Source organism: Lytechinus variegatus, chromosome 6, assembly GCF_018143015.1.
Source record: "Lytechinus variegatus isolate NC3 chromosome 6, Lvar_3.0, whole genome shotgun sequence".
Lineage (NCBI taxonomy): Eukaryota > Metazoa > Echinodermata > Echinoidea > Temnopleuroida > Toxopneustidae > Lytechinus > Lytechinus variegatus.
The window spans coordinates 43,774,326-43,788,147 of record NC_054745.1 but is presented as its reverse complement, the minus strand read 5'-3'; the positions used below and the strand labels follow the sequence as shown (position 1 = coordinate 43,788,147).

At 33.8% G+C, this 13,822-nt stretch overlaps 1 protein-coding gene across 1 annotated transcript in view; it reads right to left on the bottom strand.

The window, feature by feature from the left end:
* Positions 1-13,822, bottom strand: part of LOC121417880 (MAM and LDL-receptor class A domain-containing protein 1-like) — a 166,693-nt gene that overhangs the window by 709 nt on the left and 152,162 nt on the right. Inside the window, exons 115-124 of the mRNA XM_041611614.1 lie at positions 13,155-13,245; positions 11,709-11,840; positions 11,237-11,385; positions 5,914-6,036; positions 4,980-5,186; positions 4,614-4,635; positions 3,341-3,567; positions 2,185-2,308; positions 1,503-1,619; positions 670-810 (exon numbers count right to left, since the gene is read on the bottom strand). Coding sequence (XP_041467548.1) covers positions 670-810; positions 1,503-1,619; positions 2,185-2,308; positions 3,341-3,567; positions 4,614-4,635; positions 4,980-5,186; positions 5,914-6,036; positions 11,237-11,385; positions 11,709-11,840; positions 13,155-13,245 — 1,333 coding nt within the window. The remainder of the gene's footprint in view (positions 1-669; positions 811-1,502; positions 1,620-2,184; positions 2,309-3,340; positions 3,568-4,613; positions 4,636-4,979; positions 5,187-5,913; positions 6,037-11,236; positions 11,386-11,708; positions 11,841-13,154; positions 13,246-13,822) is intronic.

The following is a 13,822-nucleotide window of genomic DNA, read 5'->3' as shown; positions in this document are numbered from 1 at the left end:
TCCACCTCAGAAAAATGTTGATTTGAATCAATAGAGAAAAATCAGACAAGCACAATGCTGAAAATCTCATCAAAATCGGATGTAAAATAACAAAGTTATGACATTTCAAAGTTTCACTTATTTTCAACAAAATATGAACGAGCCAGTTACATCCAAATGAGAGAGTCGATGATGTCACTCACTCACTATTTCTTTTGTTTTTTATTGTTTGAATTATACAATATTTCAATTTTTACGAATTTGACGATTAGGACCTCCTTGCCTGAAGCACAAAATGTTGAAATAATGGAATTCCACGTGTTCAGGGAGGAATGAAACTTCATTTCACATGACGATGACGAGAAAATAAAAATATTTCATATAATAAAATACAAAAGAAATAGTGAGTAAATGATGTCATAAACTCTCTCATTTGGATGTAACTGGCTCGTTCATATAACTATTTTGTTCAAAATAAGCAAAACTTTAAAATGCCATAACTTTCTTATTTTACATCCGATTTTGATCAAACTTCCATTGCATTCAGTGATGCATGCTGGAGTAAACACCACCCACTTTGTATATTGTATTCACTGTACATCTATTTTGTAATTCTGATAGTGATTTGAACGTAGAAATAATTAAAATGAAATAAAATCAAATCCACATAAATATTATTTAAGAATTTACCGAATGCAGTAAGTGTGGTGTGATCGAAGGCTGGACCAGTGTTTGAGTCTGGCGTATCCCCTTGATGTCTGATGAACTTATAAACATTGTGACCAGAATTCCACCAGCCACAGGTACCCTCTTCAAAGTCACATGATGATCCTACAGATATAACAAAAGAAGTAATAATATGAAACATTTGATACAACATTTAATGCAATGCTTAATATAAATGTTGCTAAGCACTGCATACTTTTACCCCAGCTTTAGCACAGCTCTTGTTATCAGTCGCTCAAGAATTCTAGGAATTCTTTCCTACTGGTACCCATTTATAACACCTGGGAGGAGAGTGGCAAATTTAGATAAACGTCTAGCCAAAGGATGCAAGTGCTGTGGTGGGATTTGAAACCCTGACCTTGTGGTTCAAAGTCTGGAGAATTGTCCACTGAGCCAGGCACCTCTACTACTAGTACTACTATAGGAGATGGCAAGTCGGTCTCTTAAAATGATAAAAGAAATAAGTATTTATAGATAGCCATCTAAATGTATCTAGAAATAATCTATTTCAAGGTGCACTATTATTATTTCCCCATTTTCAGCTAGAGCTGCTGTTTCCAGTTAAATGTGCGCATTCAAGAATTAATCCTGCATAGGTTCCCATTCATGTCATCTGGGTTGAGTGTAAGCATAAAATGGATCAATTTTTTTATAAAGCCATGGCTTGGATTTGAACCCAAAATTCTCTGTTTCAAGGTCCGGAGACCAATCAACTGGGCCACAGCGCTCCACAAAGTCAAACTAAAAAAGAATGTTATTGGTGCTTGTATTGTGAAAGACTCAAACTGCTAACTTACCACAGTCACTTTCGTCTCTTTGGTTTGGACAATGAGGTATGAAATCACAAAACTTGCTGTATGGAATACACGTCTTGTCAGGATCTTCACAGTAGAAATCACAGTCTGGGGGTTCGGCTAAAAACAATATCAATAAAAAAAGTAATAGTAAGAAAAACAAAATTGATGTTGATAACAATAATGACGGTGATGAAAACAATAATAACTTGAACTTCAAATTGATTTATATTATCAACAAAACCAATCGGTGTCTGGGTTCAGCTGAAAATCACGTAAATTACTATGATAACTGCATATACATTAATAAACAAGAATAATGATAATAAAAACACAACTGCTGATGATGATAATAATCTAATACTAAAATAACATGTAATAACAGCGTTTAAGTTTGTTCATCACTTTGTACACTGCCTCTCTTTGAAATAAAGGAATGATTACAATCAATGGAAAGTATTAACAAATGAAATACAACAATAATTAATTCATGAATCTAAATGGATATCATGTCTTGTATGAAATGTCTATTCACTTGACGACTGTTCGATAAGACTTAATCTGAAATTTGTTTGATAAATTCAGCTAGAACTATTTGAATACTCCGATTTTTTAATTGTGATGCTTTATAATCATACATGTAATTGGAAATTCTTAAAAATATATAAATGAATATTATAATTACCAGGACATTCTCCATCATAGAAAGCGATATCGTCAAGCGATATATCACCAGAATTAGACGTCCCAACTGTAGCATAAAATCTCAATTGGTAGGAATAAGCTTCATCTATCACATCTAATGCGAGCTGTTATATGAAATGAAAGACGGAATTAGAAGTCTAAATTGTAGCACAAATTATCGATTGGTAGATCTATCACATCTAATCGTAGTTGTTATATGAATGAAATACAGAAGATATCGTAACTATATCATAAAATCTAAATTGGTAAATAAGCTGCATCCACTACACCTACATGTTGTATCTACTAAGTGAAAGGAAATACAGAGTAAAAAGTCCAAAACAGAAGCGTAAAAAAAATTGTGAGGAAGAATAAGTTTTGTCAATCGCATCACTTGCATTTTTTACATAAAAGGAAAGACAGAATAAGACATCTGAATTATTGCATTAAATCTCAATGGGAAATAATAAGTTTTTGTATATCAGATGTAATTGGACATACTACAATAATGTAGAAACATACAAATATTTGAATTGAACTCTATAATAATGGGTCTCTAAACCACACAGAAGGTTGTAACGATTACACAGAGAGAAAACACAATTCCTGTAAGTCTCTATAAAGAAAGCGGGTTCTGAAATTGCAATGCTCTTGGATTGAATTGTAAAATATAATGACATGATGTATTATTAACATGAATGATCTGTTTTAGTATTGTGTCCAAAATGTGTCCAACAAGAAATACAAAACCAAGAGTAATCAAATATTCAATATCTACCTCACCACAAATACAAGAAAAACATATCATCATAGCAAATCTTTGAGCCTCATCTTTCTTCTGGTATAACTAAGATGACTCCTCATTCATGCATGAGCGATTGAACAAGAATTGATTAACAAAAAGTTAAATTTACATTGAATCTGCGTAATATCTAGACTATACAACTAATAAAGAACTTTCCAATTAGTGAGAAATCATGTCAATGAAATTTGAATCTAAATTTATATGTGCCATACCGGTTCCATGATATTTGCTCCGACGACAATTGCTCCAATGAAAAATCTGTTAAGCCAAGCATGAAATCTAACCTTTAAAACTAAATTAACCCTCATCCTTACTTTTACATCATTCTGAACAAAACCTAACCCCCTCTCACCAATTGTTGTCTCCAGTATGCTCCTTTATTTCCACTCAGTTTCTTGAGATTGGTGAACTTTGATTGTGTATCAGTCTGCCTTTGAACGTACAGAGATCCTACTGAGGTGCCGTACATGTAGTAATAAAACTCTAAACATCGCTTCTCAGAGGCAAGAAAATCTCCAGACTTTAGGATAGCTTTTTGATTCCTTTGCCTGTCAGAAGACTCTATGTAGATGTAGGTACCTAGAAGGGTAGAAAAAATACATTAGTAGTGATAGCCACAGCAATGATAATAATGGTTATGATGGTCCTGATGATGGAGAAGATGATGGTTATGATGATGTTAATGACAGAGAAGATGATGGTTATGATGATGCTGATGACAGAGAAGATGATGGTTATGATGATGCTAATGACAGAGAAGATGATACATTAGTAGTGATAGCCACAGCAATGATAATAATGGTTATGATGGTCCTGATGATGGAGAAGATGATGGTTATGATGATGTTAATGACAGAGAAGATGATGGTTATGATGATGCTGATGACAGAGAAGATGATGGTTATGACGATGCTGATGACAGAGAAGATGATGGTTATGATGATGCTGATGACAGAGAAGATGATGGTTATGATGATGCTGATGACAGAGAAGATGATGGTTATGATGATGCTGATGACAGAGAAGATGATGGTTATGATGATGCTGATGACAGAGAAGATGATGGTTATGATGATGCTGATGACAGAGAAGATGATGGTTATGATGATGCTGATGACAGAGAAGATGATGGTTATGATGATGCTGATGACAGAGAAGATGATGGTTATGACGATGCTGATGACAGAGAAGATGATGGTTATGATGATGCTAATGACAGAGAAGATGATGGTTATGATGCTGATGACAGAGAAGATGATGGTTATGATGATGCTAATGACAGAGAAGATGATGGTTATGATGCTGATGACAGAGAAGATGATGGTTATGATGATGCTGATGACAGAGAAGATGATGGTGATGCTGATGACAGAGAAGATGATGGTTATGATGATGCTGATGACAGAGAAGATGATGGTTATGACGATGCTGATGACAGAGAAGATGATGGTTATGATGATGCTGATGACAGAGAAGATGATGGTTATGACGATGCTGATGACAGAGAAGATGATGGTTATGATGATGCTGATGACAGAGAAGATGATGGTTATGATGACGATAATAAGATGATTGTGATAACATTATGGTGATAATGATAATGATGTACATTGTATCATCCACACCAACATCTTGCATCCAGTGTTTCTTAATACCAAAACGGGTTTTAAATTTTTGATTAATGCCAAATATTGACACTAACATGAACATTTTACACTCTCCAGTAGCATACCTAGGATTTTCCACAGGGGGGGGGGGCGAAATAGTCCGCCAAAAAATTTGACAAGCAAAAAGAAAAAAAGGTCTTCAACCATTAATAAAGGATTCGCACCAGAAAAAAAATTGACAAGCAAAAAAAAAAGGACCTCAACGTCGGTACGCTAGTGACACTCACTGTGTCTTACGACAAAGTATATATGACGCTACTTTAAATATCATCACCAAAGCCTGTGTGTCTTACCATACTGCGTTCCAAATGTCTAATGATCGGCTGGTGGACCAGTAAAGTCGGTCGGTGTTCGTCCTTGAATGAGTTTCCAATCAAAGTCATCAAGTTTCTCTTCATTTCTCCAGGAGCAGAGTCCAGTCTCAAAGTCACATGACCCAAATGGTTGACAAGGTGTAGTGCTAAGGGTGATATCATCAACTGATATAGCCGCATTCATCGTCCGATCTCTGGTTGAGGCTTGGAAGCGGACCTAACAATAAATCAAACCAAATTTAACTTACATCAAAAGAAGTAATTGAATGAAATTGAATTATATAGAATTAAACAGCGCTATTGCAAGGAATCTTCATGTATCTTTCCATCAAAACGGAGAATAGATAACTAAAAACGCAATGACATAAAGAAAAATCAAGAAAATATTTTACAAAGATGCATGAACAAAAGGGGGAAATAGTAGAGAATAATGACGATAAAGGAGTAAGCAAAGAGGAAGTCAAAGACAAACTAAAAAAATAAAAATAGGAAAGGGACGAAACACAAAATACATTAGATAGGGAAGATAGCTTGTCAATACATGTAGTTTATGCTTCATATGTTAGCAAGGAACCATGCTTTAGGGATGCTAAATGTCCTTTAATTTCTACAGGAAATATGAAGCTCTGACTTTTTACAAGGTGCCTAAAGCACAACAATGGAAAGAAAAATGAGAAGAAATAAAACAGGATACTAAAACGATTAACAAATAAAAAACACACTACATGTAAACTACAGAAAGAGATGAGCAAATAAAACAGAGAAAGAAAAGGATGCAACAAAGTAAGAATGAGGGGAAATAATCATACAAAAAAGAAAAAAAAGAAAAAGGTGGGAGGAGATGGGGAAAAAAGTACCTTGAATGAGGGTAATTAATTAAAAGGAAAATAAAAAAGGTGGGTAGACATGGGAAAAAAGAAAAGAGGAAAAAGAAGAACTGGTACCTTGAAATAGCCATCTGTATTATTAAGGTTGACCTCCATGACGTGCCATTCATCTTCATGTGAAATGCCATCCATCTCCCATAACAATTCAGTCTCACCAGATACTAACTGAACCTTATAAATCTATTGAGAGTAAATAAAGACAAGGGAAACAATAAAAACAAATAATACCATCCATCTCCCATAACAATTCAGTCTCACCAGATACTAACTGAACCTTATAAATCTAACGAGAGTAAATAAAGACAAGGGAAACAATAAAAACAAATAATACCATCCATCTCCCATAACAATTCAGTCTCACCAGATACTAACTGAACCTTATAAATCTATTGAGAGTAAATAAAGACAAGGGCAACAATAAAAACAAATAATACCATCCATCTCCCATAACAATTCAGTCTCACCAGATACTAACTGAACCTTATAAATCTATTGAGAGTAAATAAAGACAAGGGTAACAATAAAAACAAATAATACCATCCATCTCCCATAACAATTCACTCTCACCAGATACTAACTGAACCTTATAAATCTAACGAGAGTAAATAAAGACAAGGGAAACAATAAAAACAAATAATACCATCCATCTCCCATAACAATTCACTCTCACCAGATACTAACTGAACCTTATAAATCTATTGAGAGTAAATAAAGACAAGGGTAACAATAAAAACAAATAATACCATCCATCTCCCATAACAATTCACTCTCACCAGATACTAACTGAACCTTATAAATCTAATGAGAGTAAATAAAGACAAGGGAAACAATAAAAACAAATAATACCATCCATCTCCCATAACAATTCACTCTCACCAGATACTAACTGAACCTTATAAATCTATTGAGAGTAAATAAAGACAAGGGCAACAATAAAAACAAATAATAACATCCATCTCCCATAACAATTCAGTCTCACCAGATACTAACTGAACCTTATAAATCTATTGAGAGTAAATAAAGACAAGGGCAACAATAAAAACAAATAATAACATCCATCTCCCATAACAATTCAGTCTCACCAGATACTAACTGAACCTTATAAATCTATTGAGAGTAAATAAAGACAAGGGAAACAATAAAAACAAATAATACCATCCATCTCCCATAACAATTCAGTCTCACCAGATACTAACTGAACCTTATAAATCTAACGAGAGTAAATAAAGACAAGGGAAACAATAAAAACAAATAATACCATCCATCTCCCATAACAATTCACTCTCACCAGATACTAACTGAACCTTATAAATCTAATGAGAGTAAATAAAGACAAGGGTAACAATAAAAACAAATAATACCATCCATCTCCCATAACAATTCACTCTCACCAGATACTAACTGAACCTTATAAATCTAATGAGAGTAAATAAAGACAAGGGAAACAATAAAAACAAATAATACCATCCATCTCCCATAACAATTCACTCTCACCAGATACTAACTGAACCTTATAAATCTAATGAGAGTAAATAAAGACAAGGGTAACAATAAAAACAAATAATACCATCCATCTCCCATAACAATTCACTCTCACCAGATACTAACTGAACCTTATAAATCTAATGAGAGTAAATAAAGACAAGGGAAACAATAAAAACAAATAATACCATCCATCTCCCATAACAATTCAGTCTCACCAGATACTAACTGAACCTTATAAATCTATTGAGAGTAAATAAAGACAAGGGCAACCATAAAAACAAATAATACCATCCATCTCCCATAACAATTCAGTCTCACCAGATACTAACTGAACCTTATAAATCTAACGAGAGTAAATAAAGACAAGGGAAACAATAAAAACAAATAATACCATCCATCTCCCATAACAATTCACTCTCACCAGATACTAACTGAACCTTATAAATCTAATGAGAGTAAATAAAGACAAGGGAAACAATAAAAACAAATAATACCATCCATCTCCCATAACAATTCACTCTCACCAGATACTAACTGAACCTTATAAATCTATTGAGAGTAAATAAAGACAAGGGAAACAATAAAAACAAATAATAACATCCATCTCCCATAACAATTCAGTCTCACCAGATACTAACTGAACCTTATAAATCTATTGAGAGTAAATAAAGACAAGGGCAACAATAAAAACAAATAATAACATCCATCTCCCATAACAATTCAGTCTCACCAGATACTAACTGAACCTTATAAATCTAACGAGAGTAAATAAAGACAAGGGAAACAATAAAAACAAATAATACCATCCATCTCCCATAACAATTCACTCTCACCAGATACTAACTGAACCTTATAAATCTATTGAGAGTAAATAAAGACAAGGGAAACAATAAAAACAAATAATAACATCCATCTCCCATAACAATTCAGTCTCACCAGATACTAACTGAACCTTATAAATCTATTGAGAGTAAATAAAGACAAGGGAAACAATAAAAACAAATAATAACATCCATCTCCCATAACAATTCAGTCTCACCAGATACTAACTGAACCTTATAAATCTATTGAGAGTAAATAAAGACAAGGGCAACAATAAAAACAAATAATACCATCCATCTCCCATAACAATTCAGTCTCACCAGATACTAACTGAACCTTATAAATCTATTGAGAGTAAATAAAGACAAGGGCAACCATAAAGACAAATAATAACATCCATCTCCCATAACAATTCAGTCTCACCAGATACTAACTGAACCTTATAAATCTAATGAGAGTAAATAAAGACAAGGGAAACAATAAAAACAAATAATACCATCCATCTCCCATAACAATTCACTCTCACCAGATACTAACTGAACCTTATAAATCTAATGAGAGTAAATAAAGACAAGGGAAACAATAAAAACAAATAATACCATCCATCTCCCATAACAATTCACTCTCACCAGATACTAACTGAACCTTATAAATCTATTGAGAGTAAATAAAGACAAGGGCAACAATAAAAACAAATAATAACATCCATCTCCCATAACAATTCAGTCTCACCAGATACTAACTGAACCTTATAAATCTATTGAGAGTAAATAAAGACAAGGGCAACAATAAAAACAAATAATAACATCCATCTCCCATAACAATTCAGTCTCACCAGATACTAACTGAACCTTATAAATCTATTGAGAGTAAATAAAGACAAGGGAAACAATAAAAACAAATAATAACATCCATCTCCCATAACAATTCACTCTCACCAGATACTAACTGAACCTTATAAATCTAACGAGAGTAAATAAAGACAAGGGAAACAATAAAAACAAATAATACCATCCATCTCCCATAACAATTCACTCTCACCAGATACTAACTGAACCTTATAAATCTAATGAGAGTAAATAAAGACAAGGGAAACAATAAAAACAAATAATACCATCCATCTCCCATAACAATTCACTCTCACCAGATACTAACTGAACCTTATAAATCTAATGAGAGTAAATAAAGACAAGGGTAACAATAAAAACAAATAATACCATCCATCTCCCATAACAATTCACTCTCACCAGATACTAACTGAACCTTATAAATCTATTGAGAGTAAATAAAGACAAGGGAAACAATAAAAACAAATAATACCATCCATCTCCCATAACAATTCAGTCTCACCAGATACTAACTGAACCTTATAAATCTATTGAGAGTAAATAAAGACAAGGGCAACCATAAAAACAAATAATAACATCCATCTCCCATAACAATTCAGTCTCACCAGATACTAACTGAACCTTATAAATCTAACGAGAGTAAATAAAGACAAGGGAAACAATAAAAACAAATAATACCATCCATCTCCCATAACAATTCACTCTCACCAGATACTAACTGAACCTTATAAATCTAATGAGAGTAAATAAAGACAAGGGAAACAATAAAAACAAATAATACCATCCATCTCCCATAACAATTCACTCTCACCAGATACTAACTGAACCTTATAAATCTATTGAGAGTAAATAAAGACAAGGGAAACAATAAAAACAAATAATACCATCCATCTCCCATAACAATTCAGTCTCACCAGATACTAACTGAACCTTATAAATCTATTGAGAGTAAATAAAGACAAGGGCAACAATAAAAACAAATAATAACATCCATCTCCCATAACAATTCAGTCTCACCAGATACTAACTGAACCTTATAAATCTAACGAGAGTAAATAAAGACAAGGGAAACAATAAAAACAAATAATACCATCCATCTCCCATAACAATTCACTCTCACCAGATACTAACTGAACCTTATAAATCTATTGAGAGTAAATAAAGACAAGGGAAACAATAAAAACAAATAATAACATCCATCTCCCATAACAATTCAGTCTCACCAGATACTAACTGAACCTTATAAATCTATTGAGAGTAAATAAAGACAAGGGAAACAATAAAAACAAATAATAACATCCATCTCCCATAACAATTCAGTCTCACCAGATACTAACTGAACCTTATAAATCTATTGAGAGTAAATAAAGACAAGGGAAACAATAAAAACAAATAATAACATCCATCTCCCATAACAATTCAGTCTCACCAGATACTAACTGAACCTTATAAATCTATTGAGAGTAAATAAAGACAAGGGAAACAATAAAAACAAATAATACCAGCCATCTCCCATAACAATTCACTCTCACCAGATACTAACTGAACCTTATTAATCTATTGAGAGTAAATAAAGACAAGGGAAACAATAAAAACAAATAATACCATCCATCTCCCATAACAATTCAGTCTCACCAGATACTAACTGAACCTTATAAATCTATTGAGAGTAAATAAAGACAAGGGCAACCATAAAGACAAATAATAATTTTACATTTTTGTGCCCTTTTTTGTGAGGCAATAATCAAGATGGATTTGTTTACCAGTTATCTCAACACCATGCATTAATAATATATAGTCCAGTTACTGCATATTCTACTGCGCTTGATACTTTGTATCGTATTGTTACCCTGGCTGTAGCTGAGCCACTATATCAGCTCTTTAAGCATTAAAGGAATTAATCCTTCCCTGTTTCTATCTAAAAGTGATTACAACCATTATTTAAACACTTTTAGTTTTCTTTGGTTCTCAGTTATGGTTCTATTTATTAAAGGACAAGTCCACCCCAACGGAAAGCTGATTTGAATAAAAAGAAAAAAGTAAAACAAGCAAAAGTAATACTCAAATCTTTTCATCAAAATCATTTGTAAAATAAGAAAGTTATGACATTTTAACGTTTTGCTTAATTTCACAAAAAAAAATATATGCACATCCTGGTCGGTATAAAAATGGGGGAACTGATATTTCTTTTGTATTTTATTACATAATCACTGCGCATCTTTTACCTTAAATTGGCAATATTTAGAGTTGACCATGTAATATGACATTGATAAGCACTGCCCATCTCCAGTAGTAGCTGCTATTGGTCCACTATCTACAATCCCAACGTCTTTATTTGAAGACAGGCTCGTCATGTCAGCAATAAAAACATGGCCTAAAGAAAAAGAAAGAGGTTCATTAAAAAGTATTCATTCAATTTAAAGGAGAGGTACACCCCAACAAAATACTGATTTGGATAGAAAAATAAAATTCAAACAAGCATAACGCTGAAAATTTAATAAAAATCGGATGTAAAATAAGAAAGTTATAATATTTTAAAGTTTTGCTTAATTTTACAAAATAGTTATATGCACATGCTGTTCGATATGCAAATGAGGGGACTGACCTTTAATGAGTAAATTCAAGTCATTATTATTCATTAAATGTCTATAGCAGGATAAACTAATCAAATTCATTTCATATCACGATTATTCTTACCATATTGAGTCCTATATGTGGTGTCTATTGGTGGTGCAACTGATTTTGAATTTGCTTGTATGACTGACCAATCAAACTGATCAGGGGTAGTCTGGCTGTAGAAACACTCTCCATTCTCAAAATCACACGAATCTATGGAAGGACAAGAGACAAAGTGGGTATGATGATTACGATGAATACTATTCTGCTTTCATAAAACACTTCATACATGTAGACAGTACCGCTATGTATCTACATGTAAGGCACTTTACAGATCTCTATACAGTGGTAATAAAGATTTGTGAACCTGACCAGAAAATGTAAATATCTAAAAATATTCAAATTCTACCATCATTTAGACATTTGATTGTGAAGTCAGGAAAAAAAACAGTACAGTCAATACAATTAGATTTGATGTCTAATTTTTAAATTACTTGATGTCCAATTTTTTAATTTATAATTCTAGTCACATTTCTTGCTTTCCTCAGGCATAAAGACCTGTAGGTGTTATGCGTATTAGAACTGTATTATTATATTATTGTTATTATTATAATTACTTTGTTTCTCTGGGCTTGCAAGACATTGTAGTGTTGTTGTCTAAGTTCAATGTTCAGCATGAAGGAGTGCATTTTCTCCTGGGGTTCACTAACTTTTAGCCCTCCCGCATCACTACCCAAGGAATAGAATTACAGATTGCCTTCAAACATAGTGTGCACTTCTAACAAGAGTTTCCAAACTCTTGGCTTTCAGATTTTACATGGTAACCTGGGTGAAGATAGGCAGAGTGTGTCTTGATGCCTCGGTACAGGATGCTATGATGTAGTGGGATTGTAATATATGACCCTCCAATAAGTTTCAGTGGGATTCTAACATACAGCATTCAATTACACAACGCTAGTCAGAACCATTTCATCATGCACTGGTGTCGATCTGTGACGTCACACTATTCAGTGGGGGGGATGACACAACAGACGATCCCCCCTTGAACAATAGATTCACAACGCCGCAAATCGACCCCCCATGTCATGGTGTGCTGTGATTCTGTTTCTGTTTCTGTTTGTGGTAACTCCCGCAGGAACTCGGCAGGACAGCATTTTGCTGGTAAATGCCAAGCTGGTATATAACCAATTACCTATGAAACATTTTACGTCTAGGTTAATCAGTCATAGTGGCTGACGTTATAGACGACAGATATCACTCTCGGGCCTTTTTATCAAAGTGGAGACAATGGCAGAGTTGGGATTCGAACTTGCGATTATGAGTCCAATGCTCTAACCACTAGACCACACGACCACACATTCTGACTTGTGTATCTCTATCAGAGGGTCATAAGTACAAGTACTAATCCAGAGCACTGTTTTTAAGCAAGCAAATTATCCATATTGTGCCTCACTCAACCCAGGTTGAGGTACATGTAAATAGGGCAAGCACAAATTCATGACATAAGTGTATCTCACTAAAACTTACCTGGTGTAGAACAGACCCCGGGATGGAAGCTAATGTCATCTATGGCAATGTCACCACTATCATTAGGTCCACGCACTACTTCAAGGATAATCTAGGAAAAAGAACATGAATCAGTGATGATGCCACAAAAAAGAGAGGGTTCGAGAAAACGAAAGCTAGTCCATTTTCAAGGAATTGAATTAATATCATTGATTTTGTCATTGGGAAAATTAGCGCGGGGTGCACAGATAAGAGTAGCGAATTTGGTCTTAAAAGTTGTGCGAGACTTGAAAGTAAAAAGTCAACAAGTGGTGCGGTAAGAAAATTTCCCGCAACAGATTTATCGCAATAAATGTTGAGGGGGGCTGTATCAGCACCCCCATTCTTATTAGGGATATTTGGACTTTGACATATGACCTGAAATGACTTTTGATCCTGACATGCGATTTTCAACACCGACATCAAATAAATTCCCAGTGCATCTATAGTCCAAGTTTCATCAACAAAAAAAAAGGAATATGAGAATCGTGACGCTGGACTTTTTAGCATGAATGGCAGACAATGGCTGGACAGATAAAAAATTGAGGACATGCCTTTTAGATTCCTAAGAATGAAATTAACCCTATCATGGTGAAGACAAAAATGGCCTCTCTGTTAAAGACATTGCTAACAAATGATGAAAAAAATAA